At 47.9% G+C, this 21,603-nt stretch overlaps 1 protein-coding gene across 8 annotated transcripts in view; it reads right to left on the reverse strand.

Annotated features, from left to right (window-relative positions):
• Positions 1–10,392, reverse strand: part of LOC144610803 (uncharacterized) — a 102,257-nt gene extending 91,865 nt beyond the window's left edge. For all 8 annotated transcript variants that reach the window (XM_078429717.1, XM_078429711.1, XM_078429712.1 and 5 more), the window contains exon 1: positions 9,982–10,392. In XM_078429717.1, coding sequence (XP_078285843.1) covers positions 9,982–10,167 — 186 coding nt within the window. In that variant the 5' untranslated portion in view covers positions 10,168–10,392. The remainder of the gene's footprint in view (positions 1–9,981) is intronic.
• Between the last annotated feature and the right edge of the window lie 11,211 nt (positions 10,393–21,603).

Genomic DNA, 21,603 nt, shown 5'->3' on the forward strand with positions numbered 1-21,603 from the left:
GAGTTAGATGTGGCCCTTGTGGCTAAAGGGATCAGGGGGTATGGAGAGAAGGCAGGTACAGGTTACTGAGCTGGATGATCAGCCATGATCATATTGAATGGTGGTGCAGGCTCGAAGGGTCGAATGGCCTAATCCTGCACCTATTTTCTATGTTTCTATGTTACTCCTACCAATTATGAGATCATACAGAGGGTAGATGAAGTCTGGAGTTTGTTGCCTGAAGAGGTGGTGGAGGCAGATATTATCACGACATTTGATAAGTATTTAGACAGGTACACAGGGCACCACTGGGTTACAAGTGGCCCAACTTAAGGAAATCCAAACAAATTCTCACATTTGTTAAATTTTTCTCAAGGTAGTATTGAGAATAACAAACTGTTTAATGATATTCATGAATGACTGGGGCACAGTATGTATTTCATTAATTTACTGACGGATATAGTGTTAGTGTAATTATTCAATTAGATGAAAGCGTGATAGCAAACGTGTGTAGAAGGACATAGAGATAAAGCAAGGAAACAGGTGCTTCGGCCTACCGAGTCCATGCCAACCTGTTCACATCAGTTCGATGTTATCCCACTTTCTCATCCACTCCCTACACACGAAGCAGGTATTTTACAAAGCCAATTTACGAACAAACTTACAATTGTTCATTCATTCTGAAGAAGTGTCTTGACCCAAAACGTCACCCATTCCTTCTATCCAGAGATGCTGCCTGTCCCGCTGAGTTACTCCAGCATTTTGTGTCTATCTTGATATGATGTTATTAAAGATGTGATAGCATCACATTTGGAAAGTGGTGAAATCATCGGACAAAGTCAGCATGGATTTACCAAAGGCAAATCATGTCTGACGAATCTTATAGAATTTTTCTAGGATGTAACTAGTAGAGTTGATAAGGGAGAACTAGTCGATGTGTTATATCTGGACTTTCAGAAGGCCTTCGACAAGGTCCCACATAGGAGATTGGTGTACAAACTTAAAGCACACGGTATTGAGGGTTCAGTTTTGAGGTGGATAGAAAATTGGTTGGCGGACTGGAAGCAAAGAGTAGGAATAAACGGGTCCTTTTCGGAATGGCAGGCAGTGACTAGTGGGGTACCGCAAGGCTCAGTGCTGGGACCCCAGTTATTTACAGTGTATATTAATGATTTGGACGAGGGAATTGAATGCAACATCTCTAAGTTTGCGGATGACACGAAGCTGAGTGGCAGTGTTAGCTGCGAGGAGGATGCTAGGAGGCTGCAGAGTGACTTGGATAGATTAGGAGAGTGGGCAAATGCATGGCAGATGCAATATAATGTGGATAAATGTGAGGTTATCCACTTTGGCGGCAAGAACAGGAAAGCAGAGTATTACCTGAATGATGACCGATTGGGAGATGGGGAGATGCAACGTGACCTGGGTGTCATGGTGCACCAGTCATTGAAAGCAAACATGCAGGTGCAGCAGGCAGTGAAGAAAGCGAATGGTATGTTGGCATTCATAGCAAGAGGATTTGAGTTTAGGAGCAGGGAGGTTCTGCTGCAGTTGTACAGGGCCTTGGTGAGACCGCACCTGGAGTATTGTGTGCAGTTTTGGTCTCCTAACCTGAGGGAAGACGTTCTTGCCTTAGAGGGAGTACAGAGAAGGTTCACCAGATTAATCCCTGGGATGGCGGGACTTGCATATGAGGAAAGACTGGATAGACTGGGCTTGCACTCGCTGGAATTTAGAAGACTGAGGGGGGATCTTATAGAAACATATAAAATTCTTAAGGGGTTGGAGAGGCTAGATGCGGGAAGATTGTTCCCGATGTTGGGGAAGTCCAGAACCAGGGGTCACAGCTTAAGGATAAGGGGGAAGTCTTTTAGGACTGAGATGAGAAAACATTTCTTCACACAGAGAGTGGTGAGTCTGTGGAATTCTCTGCCACAGAAGGTAGTTGAGGCCAGTTCATTGGCTATATTTAAGAGGGAGTTAGATGTGGCCCTTGTGGCTAAAGGGATCAGGGGGTATGGAGAGAAGGCAGGTACAGGTTACTGAGCTGGATGATCAGCCATGATCATATTGAATGGCGGTGCAGGCTCGAAGGGCCGAATGGCCTACTCCTGCACCTATTTTCTATGTTTCTATGTTACTCCTACCAATTATGAGATCATACAGAGGGTAGATGAAGTCTGGAGTTTGTTGCCTGAAGAGGTGGTGGAGGCAGATATTATCACGACATTTGATAAGTATTTAGACAGGTACACAGGGCACCACTGGGTTACAAGTGACCCAACTTAAGGAAATCCAAACAAATTCTCACATTTGTTAAATTTTTCTCAAGGTAGTATTGAGAATAACAAACTGTTTAATGATATTCATGAATGACTGGGACACAGTATGTATTTCATTAATTTACTGACGGATATAGTGTTAGTGTAATTATTCAATTAGATGAAAGCGTGATAGCAAACGTGTGTAGAAGGACATAGAGATAAAGCAAGGAAACAGGTGCTTCGGCCTACCGAGTCTATGCCAACCTGTTCACATCAGTTCGATGTTATCCCACTTTCTCATCCACTCCCTACACACGAAGCAGGTGTTTTACAAAGCCAATTTACGAACAAACTTACAATTGTTCATTCAGTCTAAAGAAGTGTCTTGACCCAAAACGTCACCCATTCCTTCTATCCAGAGATGCTGCCTGTCCCGCTGAGTTACTCCAGCATTTTGTGTCTATCTTGATACGATGTGGGTTACTATAGAAACTGATGCTTCTGACTCACAGAGAAATCTGTTTCTGGGCAGTTCTGAAGAATGAAAATCCTATCCTTTATCCTTTATCTGTGGGCGGCTTGATTGTGATTATGTATAGCCTTTTCTTTGACTGGATAGCACGCAAATAAAAAGCTTTTCACTGTACGTTTGACGGCACTGGGCCTATGTTCGCTGGAGTTTAGAAGAACGAGGGGGGAGCCCATTGAAACGTACAGAATAGTGGAAGGCTTGGATAGAATGGATGTGGAAAAGATGTTTCCACTCGTGGGAGAGTCTTGGACTAGAAGTCATTGCCTCAGAATTAAAGAACGTTCTTTTAGGAAGATGAGGAGGAAATTTATTTAGTCAGAAGGTGGTGAATCTGTGGAATTCTTTGCCAAAGAAGGCTGTGGAGGCCAAGTCAATGGATATATGTAAGGCAGAGATAGATTCTTGATTAGTGCTTGTGTCAGAGGTTATGGGGAGAAGGGGCTTAGGAGGGAGAGATAGATCTGCCATGATTGAATGGCAGAGTGGACTTGATGGGCCGAATGGCCTAATTCTACTCCGATCACTAATGATCATGTGAGATAGACTCTTGATGAGTATGGGCATCAGGGTCTATGGGGAGAAGCTAGGTGAATGGGGTTAGGAGGGAGAGATAGATCAGCCATGATTATATGGCAGGGTAGACTTGATGGGCCGAATGGGCTAATTCTGCTTCTATCACTTATGACCTTATGTAGCTTGGTACACATAACAATAAAAGCTAAATTAAACATATCCTGGGAAGGCCTGCACTCGAATTATCAAAGCACAAAGGCTCAGGGTCCTAGTACAGGTAAGAGACAATAGACAATAGGTGCAGGAGGAGGCCATTCAGCCCTTCGAGCCAGCACCGCCATTCAATGTGATCATGGCTGATCATTCTCAATCAGTACCCCGTTCCTGCCTTCTCCCCATACCCCCTGACTCCGCTATCCTTAAGAGCTCTATCCAGCTCTCTCTTGAATGCATTCAGCGAATTGGCCTCCACTGCCTTCTGAGGCAGAGAATTCCACAGATTCACAACTCTCTGACTGAAAAAGTCAGTAAGGTGGAATAGCACAATGGGCATAGCTGAAGAAGGGTCTAGACCTATTCCTTCTCTCCAGAGATGCTGCCTGACCCGCTGAGTTACTCCAGCATTCCGTGTCGATCTTCAGTATAAAAATCTTACTTCATAGAGGAACAATCACACTTATGTACAAGACGTAGGAATAGAGGTTTACGCTGAGAGAGCACACAAAGTCACCACATTTCCGGCCCCAATTTAGAAAATTCAAGTAAAAATTGTCAACAATAACAAGTCTTAACTTTTCCACAAAGGCCCATTATTATTATTAAGGGCGGCACGGTAGCGCAGCGGTAGAGTTGCTGCTTTACAGCGAATGCAGCGCCGGAGACTCAGGTTCGATCCTGACTACGGGTGCTGCACTGTAAGGAGTTTGTACGTTCTCCCCGTGACCTGCGTGGGTTTTCTCCGAGATCTTCGGTTTCCTCCCACACTCCAAAGAAGTACAGGTATGTAGGTTAATTGGCTGGGTAAATGTAAAAAATTGTCCCTAATGGGTGTAGGATAGTGTTAATGTACGGGGATCGCTGGGCGGCACGGACTTGGTGGGCCGAAAAGGCCTGTTTCCGACTGTATATATATGATATGATATGATGATGATATTATAGACAATAGACAATAGGTGCAGGGGTAGGCCATTCGGCCCTTTGAGCCAGCACCACCTTTCAATGTGATCATGGCTAATCATTCTCAAACAGTATCCCGTTCCTGCCTTCTCCCCATACCCCCTGACTCTGCTATCCTTAAGAGCTCTATCTAGCTCTCTCTTGAATGCATTCAGAGAACTGGCCTCCACTGGAATTCCACAGATTTACAACTCCCTGACTGAAAAAGTTTTTCCTCATCTCCGTTCTAAATGGCCTACCCCTTATTCTTAAACTGTGGCCCCTGGTTCTGGACTTCCCCACCGAGACCTCGCCAACCATCGATCCCCGCACATTAACACTAGCCTACATACCCTGGGGAAAATTTACATTTATACCAAGCCAATTAACCTACATGCCTGGACGTCTTTGGAGTGTGGGAGGAAACCGAAGATCTCGGAGAAAACCCACGCAGCTCACGGGGAGAACGTACAAACTCCGTACAGACAGCACCCGTAGTCGGGATCGAACCGGGGTCGCCGGCGCTGTGAGGCAGCAACTCCACTGCTGCGCCACCGTGCCGCTCTAGTTGCCAAACAAGGAGAGCGCAAGCGGACCGTTGAATAATTAATACCGCACATATCTGCATAGACCATAGAAACATAGAAAATAGGTGCAGGAGTAGGCCATTCGGCCCTTCGAGCCTGCACCGTCATTCAATATGATCATGGCTGATCATCCAACTCAGTATCCTGTACCTGCCTTCTCTCCATACCCCCTGATCCCTTTAGCCACAAGGGCCACATCTAACTCCCTCTTAAATATAGCCAATGAACTGGCCTCAACTACCTTCTGTGGCAGAGAATTCCACAGATTCACCACTCTCTGTGTGAAAAAAAACGTTCTCATCTCGGTCCTAAAAGACTTCCCCCTTATCCTTGAACTGTGACCCCTTGTTCTGGACTTCCCCAACATCGGGAACAATCTTCCTGCATCTAGCCTGTCCAACCCCTTAAGAATTTTGTAAGTTTCTATAAGATCCCCCTCAATCTTCTAAATTCCAGCGAGTACAAGCCGATGAAAGTGTCAGCCTAATAAAGTCATAATGCAATAGTCTACACGGCAAAATAAAAGCAGGCGGCGAACATAGCAAATGATTCACAAGCAACAGATCCAATCAATGCTCTGTGGTCCGACACCATCTCGTTGTGAATGTCATAGTCATAGAGTGATACAGCGTGGAAACAGGCCCTTCGGCCCAACTTGCCCACACCGGCCAACTAGTCCAACCTGCCTGCATTTGGCCCTTATCTCTCCAAACCTGTCCTAGGCGGCACGGTGGCGCAGCGGTAGAGTTGCTGCCTTACAGCGAATGCAGCGCCGGAGACTCAGGTTCGATCCTGACTACGGGCACCGTCTGTACGGAGTTTGTACGTTCTCCCCGTGACCTGCGTGGGTTTTCTCCGAGATCTTCGGCTTCCTCCCACACTCCAAAGACGTACAGGTATGTAGGTTAATTGACTGGGCAAATGTAAAAATAAATAAAAATTGTCCCTCGTGTGTGTGTGTAGGATGGTGTTAATGTGCGGGGATCGCTGGGCGGCGCGGACCCGGTGGGCCGAAGGGCCTGTTTCCGCGCTGTAGCTCTAAATCTAAAAAAATCTATCCGTGTACCTGTCTAACTGCTTCTTAAACATTGGAATAGTCCCAGCCTCAACTACCTCTTCTGGCAGCTTGTTCCATACGCCCACCACCCCTTGTGTGAAAAAGTTACCCCTTCAGGTTCCTATTAAATCTTTTCCCCTTCACCTTACTAGTCTTCAACCAATTCAATTCAATTCAGGCTGAGACCAGACAACATCCCAGCTGTAACAATGAAGACGGGTACTTCAGGACAAACTATACCTCTGGTGAAACTGTTCCACTAGTTGCCCAGTCAGGTCCAATTTACCAAAAAAGGTAGAATCATATCGTGGCTCAACAGTGCCACCTTGAGTTTGTTGTCAATCACGCAGGCAAGTGGGACTAGTTTAGATGTGGCATCTTGGTCGACATCAAAGATACTAGAGGAGCAAGATGGACCACTCCGTTGAAATCGCCTATACTGAAGTGTCGTACGCAAAGGAGCGTAACGTCCACCATTTTAGTAGGCAAAACCCGCCGTTCGCTCTACCTCTCGCAGTGTAATCAGTGTTTTGGGGGAACAGTATGTGTGATGATACCATTAAAATTCAGAATATATCTCATCTATCAATTCACAGATTTTTGATATTTTTCTTTTAAAATGTTTCTGCAAGTTTCTGCCGACTAAAATGGCGCCGTGACGTACTACGGTTTTTAGGGTCGAGTGGTCTATCTTGCTCCTCTAGTATCTTTGGTCGACATAGACATGTTGGACCGAAGGACCTGTTTTCACGCAGTATCTCTTGAATCCAAAATAAAGCAGAAACATGGCCTCATCACCCAGGCCATGTGTCGCCTGAGCCAAAAGACAGACACAAAAAGCTGGAGTAACTCAGCGGGTCAGGCAGCATCTCTGGAGAGAAGGAATAGGTGACGTTTCGGGTCGAGACCCTACCTCAGACTGAGAGTCAGGGGAGAGGGAATCGAGCGATATAGACAGTGATGTAGAGAGGTGTAGGACAAATGAATGAAAGATGTGCAAAAAAAGTAACGATGATAGAAGCAACAGGCCATTGAAACTTAGGGAATAGTGAAAGGCTTGGATAGAGTGGATGTGGAGAGGATGTTTCCACTAGTGGGAGAGTCCAGGACTAGAGGTCATAGCCTCGGAATTAAAGGACGTTCTTTTAAGGAGATGAGGAGAAATGTCTTTAGTCAGAGGGTGGTGAATCTGTGGAATTATTTGCCACAGAAGGCTGTGGAGGCCAAGTCAGTGGATATTTTTAAGGCAGAGATTGATAGATTCTTGATTAGTGCAGGTGTCAGAGGTTATGGGGAGAAGGCAGGAGAATGGGGTTAGGAGGGAGAAATGGATCAGCCATGATTGACTGGCAGAGTAGACTTGATGGGCCGAATGGCCTAATTCTACTCCTATCCCTTATGACCTTTTCCCTCCAGATTTAGGCCCAGTTGATATCAGGCAAGTGATCAGAGAGTGGTCCTGACCTCCCATCACACTCATTGGAGACCTTTGAACTATTTTTAATCAGACTTTATCGTGCACTAAACGTTATACCCTGTATCTGAGCAATGTGGATGGCTTGATTGTAATCATGTATTGTCTTTTTGCTGAATAGATATTATTCAACAGAAAAGCCTTTCATTGTACCTCGGTACGTGTGACAATAAAAAAAACGATACAATTCTAATTCTAATTGACTTTCAAAGGTGTTATCATTTCTTAACTCTCCACCATTGGCAAATTAGAGTGTCCCTTGAACAGAAACTCAATCAAGCCAGCCATATAAATATTATGGCCACAAGACCAGAGTAGGGCAGAAGACCTGAAGAAGGCCCTTCATCCAAATCGTTGTCAGTCCATTCCCTCCACAGATGCTGTGTGTGAACCTAAACCGTCTTTGTCTTTGAATCACAGTCCCACTTTCAAATTCATGGTACTAATAGACAATAGTCAAGTTAAGTCAAGTCAATTTTATTTGTATAGCACATTTAAAAACAACCCACGTTGACCAAAGTGCTGCACATCTGATTAGGAAAAAAAAAACATACAGTGGCAGGTGCAGGAGTAGGCCGTTTGGCCCTTTCCAGCCAGCACCGCCATTCACTGTGATTATGGCTGATCATCCACCATCAGAACCCCGTTCCTGCCTTCTCCCCATACTCCCTGACTCCACTATCTTTAAGAGCTCCATTTAACTCTCTCTTGAAAGCACCCACAGAATCGGCCTCCACTGCCTCCTGAGGCAGAGAATTCCATTCTTCCTCCGTAAGATAGTCATACAGCGTGGAAACAGGCCCTTAGCCCAATTTGCCCACGCCGCCCAATAGACAATAGACAATAGACAATAGGTGCAGGAGTAGGCCATTCAGCCCTTCGAGCCAGCACCGCCATTCAATGCGATCATGGCTGATCACTCTCAATCAGTACCCCGTTCCTGCCTTCTCCCCATACCCCCTCACTCCGTTATCCTTAAGAGCTCTATCCAGCTCTCTCTTGAAAGCATCCAACGAACTGGCCTCCACTGCCTTCTGAGGCAGAGAATTCCACACCTTCACCACCCTCTGACTGAAAAAGTTCTTCCTCATCTCCGTTCTAAATGGCCTACCCCTTATTCTCAAACTGTGGCCCCTTGTTCTGGACTCCCCCAACATTGGGAACATGTTATCTGCCTCTAATGTGTCCAATCCCCTAATTATCTTATATGTTTCAATAAGATCCCCCCTCATCCTTCTAAATTCCAGTGTATACAAGCCCAATCGCTCCAGCCTTTCAACATACGACAGTCCCGCCATTCCGGGAATTAACCTAGTGAACCTACGCTGCACGCCCTCCATACCAACATGTCCCAGTTACACTAGTCCCACCTGCCTGGGTTTGGCCCATATCCTTCTAACCCTATCCTATCCATGTACCCCTCCAAATGTTTAATAAATGTTGTTATAGTACCTGCCCCAAATACCTCAACTGGCAGCTCGTTCCATGTACCTACCACCCTTTGTGTAAAAAAAGTTGCCCCTCAGGTTCCGATTAAATCTCTCCCCTCCTCACCTTCAACCGATATCCTCTGGTTTTTGAGTTGCCTACTCTGGATAAAAGACTCAGGGCATTTGCCCTATCTTTTCCTTTCACTATTCTTATACACCTTTAGAGTCGTAGAGTCATAGAGTGACACAGTGTCGAAACAGGCCCATCAGTCCAACTTGCCCACACTGGCCAACATGTCCCAGCTACACTAGTCCTACTTGCTATCCATTCACCATTTATAAAGTAACTTCTCATTAGGGATGGTAGTGGAATTAGGCCATTCGGCCCATCAAGCCTACTCTGCCATTCAATCATGGCTGATCTATCTCTCCCTCCTAACCCCATTCCCGGAATGGTGGGACTGTCATATATTGAAAGACTGGAGCGACTAGGCTTGTAGACACTGGAATTTAGAAGGATGAGAGGAGATCTTATCGAAACGTATAAGGTTATTAAGGGGTTGGACATGTTAGAGGCAGGAAACATGTTCTCAATGTTGGGGGAGTCCAGAACAAGGGGGCCACAGTTTAAGAATAAGGGGTAGGCCATTTAGAACTGAGATGAGGAAAAACTTTTTCAGTCAGAGAGTTGTGAATCTGTGGAATTCTCTGCCTCAGAAGGCAGTGGAGGCCAATTCTCTGAAATGCATTCAAGAGAGAGCTGGATAGAGCTCTTAAGGATAGCGGAGTCAAGGGGTATGGGGAGAAGGCAGGAACGGGGTACTGATTGAGAATGATCAGGCATGATCACATTGAATGGCGGTGCTGGCTCGAAGGGCCGAATGGCCTCCTCCTGCGCCTATTGCCTATTCTCCTGCCTTCTCCCCATAACCTCTGACACCCCCACCAATCAAGAATCTGTAGGGATCCTAAAAATGAATGGTACCTTACCTGGAAATGGCACGGGGGTCCAGTTGCTCTGCAGACGACTTCTTCCCCGCGACTCCTGCCTAGATCCTTGAGGTTGAGGGGTGAGGACCGCAGGAACTCCTTGTCGAACCAGCCCTCCCTCAACCCCAACCCGCGGTGCCAATCCTCACCGTCCAGCCATCCTCGGCCGGTGGTGAAATAAGCCATTTGTCAATTACCAGGCCGGGAGGGAAACCCTTCCAAAAAACAAATGAACAGAGCAGCAGACAGCAAAAGCGCAGCAGAGTGCGGGATCAGCCAAGGAAGGGGTTGGGTCCAACTTAGAACAGTGCAGTTTGTCCACGACTGGGTGTTCAATATTCCACACTCAGTCCCATTCCTTCTCTCCAGACTTGCCGCCTGTCCAGCTGAGGTTTTTTACTTGTTTGTGTCTTTGTCTTTCCTGTTTGCAGCGGTCACTCGGAAAAACACGCCCAGCTACTTCCCAATTCTTTGTGTGTCCCTTGGAAATACCACGCCTCTCGCGTCCACAGTAACCAGAAAAACACACACACACACACAGCAGAAACCCTCAACCATTCTCTCTCTCTCTCTCCATTCTCTCTCTCTCTCTCTCCATTCTCTCTCTCTCCATTCTCTCTCTCTCTCTCCATTCTCTCTCTCCATTCTCTCTCTCCATTCTCTCACTCTCTCTCCATTCTCTCTCTCTCTCCATTCTCTCTCTCCATTCTCTCTCTCTCCATTCTCTCTCTCCATTCTCTCTCTCTCTCCATTCTCTCTCACTCTCCATTCTCTCTCTCCATTCTCTCTCTCTCTCTCTCCATTCTCTCTCTCTCCATTCTCTCTCTCTCTCTCCATTCTCTCTCTCTCCATTCTCTCTCTCCATTCTCTCTCTCTCTCCATTCTCTCTCTCTCTCTCTCTCTCCATTCTCTCTCTCCATTCTCTCTCTCTCCATTCTCTCTCTCTCTCTCCATTCTCTCTCTCTCTCCATTCTCTCACTCTCCATTCTCTCTCTCCATTCTCTCACTCTCCATTCTCTCTCTCCATTCTCTCTCTCTCTCTCTCTCTCTCTCTCTCTCTCTCTCTCTCTCTCTCTCTCTCTCTCTCTCTCTCATTCTCATTCTCTCTCTCTCTCTCTCTGTCCCGCTGAGTTACTCCAGCCTCTTGTGTAAGAAAATAACTGCAGATGCTGGTACAAATCGAAGGTGTTTATTTCACAAAATGCTGGAGTAACTCAGCAGGTCAGGCAGCATTTATTCACAAAATGCTTGACCCAGACTCGCTACCACAGCCACATCTGCTACTCCTGCCCTCCTACTCTACGACCACATCTTGACCCAGACTCGCTACCACAGCCACATCTGCTTCTTATACTACTTATAGGTCAGGCAGCATCTCAGGAGAGAAGGAATGGGTGACGTTTCGGGTCGAGAAGGGTCTGAAGAAGGGTCTCGACCCGAAACGTCACCCATTCCCTCTCTCCTGAGATGCTGCCTGACCTGCTGAGTTACTCCAGCATTTTGTGAAATAAATACCGTGGATGATCAGCCATGATCACATTGAATGGCGGTGCTGGCTCGAAGGGCTGAATGGCCTCCTCCTGCACCGGTTTTCTATGTTTCTTTATTGCCATCGCTGAAGTGGATTTCAATGTCCAAACTTCCTTGTGGTCGCGGGTCAAATGGCTCCTCTGGCACCGTTGTAACGTGTTCACTTGTCAGTGCAACAAATTTCTCTGGAGTTCCCCTGACAATGTCGCCACTGGAAGCAGGCACTCCCAGTTACAAAATATCGTGGGGTCTACTCTGGGGCATGTTCGTGCAGAGGGAGTGTGTGTGTTGAGGCAGGGGGGGGGGGTGGGTGTGTTGAGGCAGAGGGGGTGTGTGTGTTCAGACAGAGGGGGGGGTGTATTCAGACAGAGTGTGTGTTCAGACAGTGTGTGTGTGTTCAGACAGTGTGTGTGTGTTCAGACAGAGTGTGTGTGTTCAGACATGGGAGGAGTTGGCTGCGCCTAACGGCTGCGGCTCTCTGGCAGTCTGTTGTCTTTTTTTCTTTTTTTTTGTTTGTGTCGGTGTTGGGATGGTTTTTGTTTCTGTTTTTGGCTGTGTATGTGTGGTGGGGGTGTGTGGTGGGGGTGTGTGGTGGGGGTGTGTGGTGGGGGTGTGGGGTGGGGGGGTGGGGCGGGGGGAAACCTTTATTTTATTAGGTCTCTTCCCCGGGGCGCGGCTCGGCTGCGGGCCTTAACATTGCCGGCGCAGCTCGGCTGCGGGACGTTCAGTGCCCGGTGCGGCTCGGCCGCGGGACGTTTCAGTGCCCGGTGCGGCTCGGCCGCTGGACTTAACATCGCCCGGTGTGGCCGCGGGACGTTTCGGTGCCCGGTGCGGCTCGGCCGGGGGGCCTTCCATCCCCTTGCGGGGGCTGTGCGTGTCGTTTGCCTCGGTAGGGGTCGAGCTGCCTGTCCGTGGGTGCGGGGGGAAGAGAGGGGAAGTTTTGTTGCCTCCATCACAGTGAGGGGGTGTTTGGAGTCACTGTGATGGATGTTTGTGTTGGGGTCGGGTGTCCTGTGTTCTTTTCTTTTTGCTGTATTTTGTGTGACTGCTGAAATTTCGCTCGGTGTTGTGCCGAGTGACAATAAAGTGTTGTTATGTTATGTTATGTTATGTGTGTTCAGACAGAGTGTGTGTGTTCAGACAGAGTGTGTGTGTTCAGACAGAGTGTGTGTGTTCAGACACAGGGTGTGTGTGTTCAGAGGGGGTGTGCGTGTTCAGGCAGAGTGTGTTCAGGCAGGGTGTGTGTTCAGGCAGGGTGTGTGTGTGTGTTGAGGCAGGGGGAGTGTGTGTGTTGAGGCAGAGGGGGAGTGTGTGTGTTGAGGCAGAGGGGGAGTGTGTGTGTTCAGACAGAGTGTGTGTTCAGACAGAGTGTGTGTGTTCAGAGTGTGTGTGTTCAGACACAGGGTGTGTGTGTTCAGGCAGTGTGTGTGTTCAGAGGGGGTGTTCAGGCAGGGTGTGTGTTCAGGCAGGGTGTGTGTGTGTGTTGAGGCAAGGGGGTGTGTGTGTTGAGGCAGGGGGAGTGTGTGTGTTGAGGCAGAGGGGGAGTGTGTGTGTTCAGACAGAGGGGGTGTGTTGAGGCAGGGGGAGTGTGTGTGTTGAGGCAGAGGGGGCGTGTGTGTGTTCAGGCAGTGTGTGTGTTCAGACAGAGGGGGGGGAGTGTGTTGAGGCAGGGGGTGTGAGTGTGTTCAGACAGAGGGGGGGGGTGTTGAGGCAGGGGGGTGTGTGTTGAGGCAGGGTGTGTGTGTGTTGAGGCAGGGGGGGTGTGTGTTCAGACAGGGTGTGTGTGTGTTCAGACAGAGGGTGTGTGTGTGTGTTCAGACAGAGGGTGTGTGTGTGTTGAGGCAGGGAGAGTGTGTGTGTGTGTTTAGACAGAGGGGGGTGTGTGCAGACAGAGGGGGTGTGTGTTGAGAGGGCGTGTGTGTGTTGAGAGGGGGTGTGTGTTGAGGCAGGGTGTGTGTGTGTTGAGGCAGGGGGGGTGTGTGTTCAGACAGAGGGGGTGTGTGTTGAGAGGGCGTGTGTGTGTTGAGAGGGGGTGTGTGTTGAGGCAGGGTGTGTGTGTGTTGAGGCAGGGGGGGTGTGCGTTCAGACAGGGTGTGTGTGTGTTCAGACAGGGTGTGTGTGTGTTCAGACAGGGTGTGTGTTCAGACAGAGGGGGGTGTGTGTGTTGAGGCAGGGGGAGTGTGTGTGTTGAGGCAGGGGGAGTGTGTGTGTTTAGACAGAGGGAGTGTGTGTGTTCAGGCAGGGTGTGTGTGTGTGTGTTCAGGCAGGGGGTGTGTGTGTTCAGGCAGGGGGTGTGTGTGTGTTCAGACAGGGGGGGTGTGTGTGTTCAGACAGGGGGTGTGTGTGTGTTCAGACGGGGGGGGGGGGGTGTGTGTGTTTAGACAGGGAGTGTGTGTGTTCAGGCAGAGTGTGTGTTGAGGCAGGGGGGGTTGTGTGTTCAGGCAGGGTGTGTGTGTGTGTGTGTGTGTTTAGACAGAGGGTGTGTGTGTGTTCAGACAGGGGGGGTGTGTGTGTTCAGACAGGGTGTGTGTGTGTTGAGGCAGAGGGGAGTGTGTGTTCAGGCAGGGGGTGTGTGTGTGTGTGTGTTCAGACAGTGTGTGTGTGTTGAGGCAGAGGGGAGTGTGTGTTCAGGCAGGGTGTGTGTGTGTGTTCAGGCAGGGTGTGTGTGTGTGTTCAGGCAGGGTGTGTGTGTGTTTGCGCGGATCGCGCCCCGACCGCGGGAATTTTATCTTGAAATCAATTGGAGCAAAGGAAAAAACGCGCAAACTTCAAGGTCAAGTGGAGTTTGTTGCGCCATGCACCGCCACGGGGTGGGACAATGGAAATCCTGCTTGCAACAGCATCTCAAATACACAACAACAGAAACATTAAACACATATTCTGCCAAATAATTAAAAAATAAACGTGCAAGAAATATAGGAAAATAAGACCTAGTGGAAATGGTGCTTGCGAGAGTGTGAGAGTGAGAGAAGTGAGAGAGTGAGTGAGAGTGTGAGAGAGAGTGTGAGAGAGGGTGAGAGAGGGTGAGAGAGTGAGTGTGAGAGAAGTGAGAGTGAGAGTGTGAGAGAGTGAGAGAGAGTGAGTGAGAGTGTGAGAGAGTGAGTGTGAGAGGGTGAGAGTGTGAGAGTGAGAGTGAGAGAGAGAGTGTGAGAGAGAGTGAGACAGAGTGAGAGGGTGAGAGAGAAGAGAGAGAGAGAGAGAGAGTGTGAGAGAGTGAGACAGAGTGAGAGTGAGAGTGAGAGAGGGTGAGAGAGAAGTGAGAGAGAGTGTGAGAGTGAGACTGAGAGTGAGAGAGAGTGTGAGAGTGAGTGAGTGAGAGAGAGTGTGAGAGTGTGAGAGTGTGAGTGAGTGAGAGAGAGTGTGAGAGTGTGAGTGAGAGAGAGAGAGAGAGAGAGTGAGTGAGTGAGTGAGTGGAGGGTTTTGCTACGAAATGTCACCTGTTCCTTCTCTCGAGATGCTGCCTGACCCGCTGTTATTCCAGCATTGTCTCTTTTTTTTTTGTGCCTAAACCAGCATCTGCAGTTCCTTCCTACACAGTGTGTGTATACGTGTATATTTTTGTATGGACAAAAAGATGTGTATGTATATATATAAAATCGTTAATGCGAATTAAAAAAGATGTGTTTGATATATACATACCCATTTAAAAAAATTTGCAATTACAATATATATATAGTATATAGATTATACATTATATATAATACAATAATATATATTATATATTTGCAGCTATCTCCAATTGCATATATACATGTCAGTCTGAAGAAGGATCTCGACCCGAAACGTCACCCATTCCTTCTCTCCAGAGATGCTGCCTGACCTGCTGAATTACTACAGCATTTTACAATACAATACAATATATCTTTATTGTCATTGTACAGGGGTACAACGAGATTGAGAATGCGCCTCCCATACGATGCAATAAATTAATTAGTTAGTCAGTATTAATTTAAACAACCCAATGAAACAAATTAGAACAGAATAAAGTGCTAGTAGATCTGTGCCGGTTCACTGTGTGATGTGACCATCCGGCTCAGCAGGACCGGTTCATAGCAGCTATGGCCCTGGGGATGAAGCTGTTCCTGAGTCTGGAGGTGCGGGCGTAGAAGGCCTTGTAGCGTCTGCCCGATGGTAGAAGTTCGAACAGACTGTTGCAGGGGTGTGAAGAGTCTTTGTGGATGCTGGTGGCTTTTCTGAGGCATCGTGTGTTCCGATGGTCCTCTGAGCTCTATGGACTACCCGCTGAAGAGCTTTCCTTTCTGCCTCCGTGCAGCTGAGGTACCACACAGGGATGCCATGCGTTAGGATGCTCTCTATGGTGCAGCGGTAGAAGGTCGTCAGCAGCTGTTGGGGTAGACCAGACTTTTTCAGTGTTCTTAGGTAGAACAGTCATTGCTGTGCCTTCCTTTTGTGTCTACCTTTCTATATATACACATAGATATATCATACACCTTTTAAAATTTGCCAATATACCAATATCATTTTCTATATATATTTTGAATAAACAAACAGGATAAAATCATGAGAGAAATAGATCGGGTAGATGCACAGAGTCTCTTGCCCAGAGTAGGGGAATCGAGGACCTGAGGACATAGGTTTAAGGTAAAGGGGAAAAGATTTAATAGGAATCTGAGGGGTAACATTTTCACACAAAGGGTGGTGGGTGTATGGAGCAAGCTACCAGAGGAGGTAGTTGAGGCTGGGACTATCCCAACATTTAAGAAACAGAATCAGTTGGACAGGTACATGGATAGGACAGGTTTGGAGGGATATGGACCAAATGCAGGCAAGTGGGACTTGTGTAGCTGGGACATGTTGGTCGGTGTGGGCAAGTTGGACCAAAGGGCCTGTTTCACTCTACAACTCCATGATATTCCTGATGAGAAGTGGAGTGTCCCATCATCTTCCTGACCTGTGCCTTGCAGATGGTGACAATGCTTTGTGCTGATTCTTTCACTGCAGGTTAGTCGAGTCAAATCAAGTCAAGTTTATTTGTCACGTGCACATACACGATGTGCAGTGAAATGAAAGTGGCAATGCCTGCGGATTGTGCAAAAAAAGAATTACAGTTACAGCATATAAATTATAGATAATACAGAGAAGACAAAATTTATCATATCATATCATATCATATATATACAGCCGGAAACAGGCCTTTTCGGCCCTCCAAGTCCGTGCCGCCCAGCGATCCCTGCACATTAACACTATCCTACACCCACTAGGGACAATTTTTACATTTACCCAGCCAATTAACCTACATACCTGTACGTCTTTGGAGTGTGGGAGGAAACCGAAGATCTCGGAGAAAACCCACACAGGTCACGGGGAGAACGTACAAACTCCTTACAGTGCAGCACCCGTAGTCAGGATCGAACCTGAGTTTCCGGCGCTGCATTCGCTGTAAAGCAGCAACTCTACCGCTGCGCCACTTAGTCCCTGTAGTTATAAAATTTAACAGTCCTGATGGCCTGTGGGAAGAAACTTCGTCTCATCCTCTCCGTTTTCACCAGTGTGCCAGATCAGCCACCTCCTCCCGGTAGGCCTTCTCATCGTTGTCGGAGATCCGGCCCACCACCACAGTGTCATCAGCAAACTTGATGATGGAGTTTGAGCTGAACCTGGCCACACAGTCATGTGTGTGTACAGGGAGTACAGTAGGGGGCTAAGGACGCAACCCTGGGGGGATCCTATGTTCAGGGCGAGGGGGCTAGATGTGTGTTCTCCCATCCTGACCACTTTGGGCCTGGCGGTGAGAAAGTCCAGGACCCAGGCACTAGTCAGCCTCTGAAGTTACAATACCATGTGGCTGGTACTTTTGAGCTTCCGGTGTATTGTGAACACCAGGATTGTGAGTCATGGACTTGGCAATGGATATAATATTGAATAGTAAACATAGGTTACATGCTCTCATGTTAACATGCTCAACATATTAACATGTTGGAGGTATGCAGGAAAAAAACTGCGGATGCTGGTTTAAATCGAAGGTAGACACAAAACGCTGGAGTAACTCAGCGGGTCAGGCAGCATCTCTGGAGAGAAGGAAAGGGTGACTGATCGTCTGAAGAAGGGTCTCGACACGAAACGTCACCCATTCCTTCTCTCCCGCGATGCTGCCTGACCCGCTGAGTTACTCCAGCATTTGGTGTCTACCAACATGTTGAAAGTGGTCAGTATCCGGCACTGTTATGGCTCTTATGTTACTGATCACCCGACAGTCTGTGGATGAAGGTTGTCCAGATCCTGTAGCTTGCACACATTGTTTACCAGTCGCTAAGGTGTTGCAGAGTCACTGTGGAAACAAGCACTTCGGCCCAACTCTCCATCGCCGGCCAAGATGCCCCATCTAAGCTGGTCCTATTTGCCTGCATTTGGTCCATACCCCTCTGAAACTTTGCTATGCATGTACCTATCCAGGTTTATTGCGGAGACACAGCATTAAAACAGGTCGTTGTCAGGAATTGTGTGTTTATTGTGTAAGCAAGTATACTCACTTCCTGACACAATGTCGGGAGGTAGAGAGATACAGCATGAAAACAGGCCCTCGGGGTCACCAAATCCACAGTGACCATCGATCAAACGAGATCTGTGTTATCCCACTTTCTCATCCATTCCCTATACATTAGGGGCAATTTTACAGAGGGCCAATTAACCTACAAACACCCCTGCTTTTGGGATGTGGGAGGAAACCGGGGCACCCGGAGGGAACCCACACGGTCACGGGTAGAACATGCAAATTTCACACAGACAGCACCCGAGGTCAGAATCAACACCAGGTTCTCTGGCGTTGTGAGGGAGCAGCACTACTTAGCTTTGCCAGGCGTGGATGGTACATACCTGTTGATTATTACATGTGTCAGAGGTTAAGGGGAGAAGGCAGGAGAATGGGGTTAGGAGGGAGAGATTGATCAGCCGTGATTGAATGGCGTAGACTTGATGGGTCGAATGGCCTAATTCTACTCCTATCCCGGATCTCAAAAGGATGGAGTGGAGAGGTGATATCCATGGTTAACTTGCACTGTGTTAACAATTAACATGTAATGATAAAAAGCACTATTGACTATTGAAATTCGTCATTTTTGCTTTTAAATCTTTCCCCACACCAGCCAATATACCTTGCTGAGATCACTTCCAGTCTTAATCTCCCTCTGATCTGTGATTTAACCCCCTCCACCACTAATCCCATACTTTCTGTCCAAGGTTCCAAAGGAATTCAATCCATTTTAAGATGTTGGTTATTTCCTCTCATGAAGCATCTTGGATCAATTGTGTATAAGATCATGAAGGGAATGAATAGGATAAATGCACAGAGTCTTTTACCCAGAGTAGGGGAATCAAGGACCAGTTTTAAGCTGAGGGAAAAGATTTAATAAGAACCCGAGGGGCAATGTTTCCACAGAGGTTGGTGGGTTCAGTTTAGTTTATTGTCACTTGTACCAAGGTGCAGTGAAAAGCCTTTGTTACATGCTACACAGTTAGTGGAAAGACTATACACGATTACGATCGAACCATTTACAATTATAGATGGATATATGGAATGAGCTGCCAGAGGAGATAGTTGAGGCAGGGACTATCATATAACAACATTTAAAAGACATTTGGACAGGTACATGGATGGAAAGGATTAGAATCATCATATCATATCATATATATACAGCCGGAAACAGGCCTTTTCGGCCCACCAAGTCCGCGCCGCCCAGCGATCCCCGCACATTAACACTATCCTACAGACCCACTAGGGACAATTTTTACATTTACCCAGCCAATTAACCTACATACCTGTACGTCTTTGGAGTGTGGGAGGAAACCGAAGATCTCGGAGAAAACCCACGCAGGTCACGGGGAGAACGTACAAACTCCTTACAGTGCAGCACCCGTAGTCAGGATCAAACCTGAGTCTCCGGCGCTGCATTCGCTGTAAAGCAGCAACTCTACCGCTGCGCTACCGTGCCGCCCCTATGATGTGACCCAAACGTGGGTAGGTAGGACTAGTGTAGATGGAGCATCTTGGTGAGTATGGGCAAATTGGGCCGAAGGGCCTGTTTCCGTGCTATATGGCTATGACAATTTTGCTACTTTGCAATAAATGGAGGTAAAGACTACAGAGCGGAATACTGAGCGGAATACTGAGCGAAATAGAAACTGCTGGTGGAACCCAATGAGCCAGGCAGCTTTTGTGCAGGTAACCTTTCATGCGTGAGACCCTTCTTTAGAGTCATAGAGTGATACAGTGTGGAAACAGGCCCTTCGGTCCAACTTGCCCACACCGCCCAACATGTCCCAACTACACTAATCCCACCTACCTGCGCTTGGTCCACACCCCTCCAAACGTATCCTGTCCATGTACCTGTCTAACTGTTTCTTAAACGTTGAGATAGTCCCAGCCTCAACCACCTCCTCTGGCAGCTTGTTCCATACACCCACCACCCTTTGTGTGACCCTTTAGACTGAAATACTGTCAGTCCATTCCCCTCCATAAATGCTGCCTGACCTACCAAGTTGTTCCAGCAGCCTGTTTACCTTATAAACAGTAGAATATTGTCTATTGTCTAACAGTAGTTGTTGATGACAGTTTATGTTAAACGATTTCTTACATCTAGTCGGGATCTTGGGAGGGTTTTTGGGTTAGTCATCTGAGCCTCAATTGTGCACTGCATCCACAACTCTAAAAAGGTTGGATTTATTTTCAAAAACAGCTTCAGTTTTAGTTAGAGATACAGCGCAGAAACAGGCCCTTCGGCCCACCGAGCTGACCAGCGATCCCCGCACATTAACGCTATCCTAGGGACAATTTTACCAAGCCAATTAGGGCGGCACGGTGGCGCAGCGGTAGAGTTGCTGCCTTACAGCGAATGCAGCGCCGGAGACTCGGGTTCGATCCTGACTGTGGGCGCCGTCTGTCCGGAGTTTGTACGCTCTCCCCGTGACCTGCGTGGGTTTTCTCCGAGATCTTCGGTTTCCTCCCACACTCCAAAGACGTACAGGTATGTAGGTTAATTGGCTGGGCAAATGTTTAAAAAAATTGTCCCTAGTGGGTGTAGGATAGTGTTAATGTGTGGGGATCGCTGGGCGGCGCAGAACCGGTGGGCCGAAGGGCCTGTTTCTGCGCTGTATCTCTAAATCTCTCTTTTTTTTAAAAACTCTCTAAATTAACGTGCAAACCTGTACGCCTTTGGAGTGTGGGAGGAAACCGGAGCACCCGGAGAAAACCCACGGGGGAACGTACAGGCAGCACCCGTAGTCAGGATCGAACCCGGGTTTCTGGCGCTGCAAGGCAGTGGCTCTACCGCTGCTCCACCGTGCTGACAAGGGCCTTTGTTCAACTGACTGAACTTTGGTGCCATGTATTGGTTTTGACCCGAGCCCCAACATTAAATGTTACCACCAGGGGGCACCGCACGATGGCTGCCTCGCCTACAGTCTGTAGTTTTCAAACTTTGTTATTTTCGGTGAGTTTTAAAAGTTGGTGTAAATGTTCTCTGGTTTGTTTTATGTGGGGGGGGGGGGGGTGAACGGGGTCGGGGGAAACTTTATTTCAATCTCTTACCTTGCTGGAGATGCGACTGTTTTCCGGATCCTATCTCCAGTCGCTCTGCGGCCTAACATCGTGGAGCTGGTGGCCTTGCCTGGGACAGACTCTGAGCCTCACCGCGGGGCGTGGACTTACCATCCGAGCGTGCGATCGACGCTCCAACCATGGCCTGTGGACTTTAACATCACAGAACTTGCAGTCTCGGGTTGAGACCGGTCGGGAGCTCCAAAAGCCACACGACGTTCGACTAGTCCCGACCTGGGGTAGATCGCTCGGCGTGGAGGAGCCGAGATTCACCCCGATGCAGGAGCTGGTCACCCCGACATGCACAGCCCGCCATCGGCTACAGGAGTCAAGATCGTCCCGTCAATGAAAGGACACACGGTATAGGGGGTAGGGTACTGACAAGAATAGAAAATTGGTTGGCAGACAGGCAACAAAGTGTAAGGATTAACGGGTCCCTTTCTGAATGGCAGGCAGTGACTAGTGGGGTACCGCAAGGCTCGGTGCTGGTACCGCAGCTATTTGCAATATACATTAATGATTTAAATGAAGGGAATAAA

Source organism: Rhinoraja longicauda, chromosome 38, assembly GCF_053455715.1.
Source record: "Rhinoraja longicauda isolate Sanriku21f chromosome 38, sRhiLon1.1, whole genome shotgun sequence".
NCBI lineage: Eukaryota > Metazoa > Chordata > Chondrichthyes > Rajiformes > Arhynchobatidae > Rhinoraja > Rhinoraja longicauda.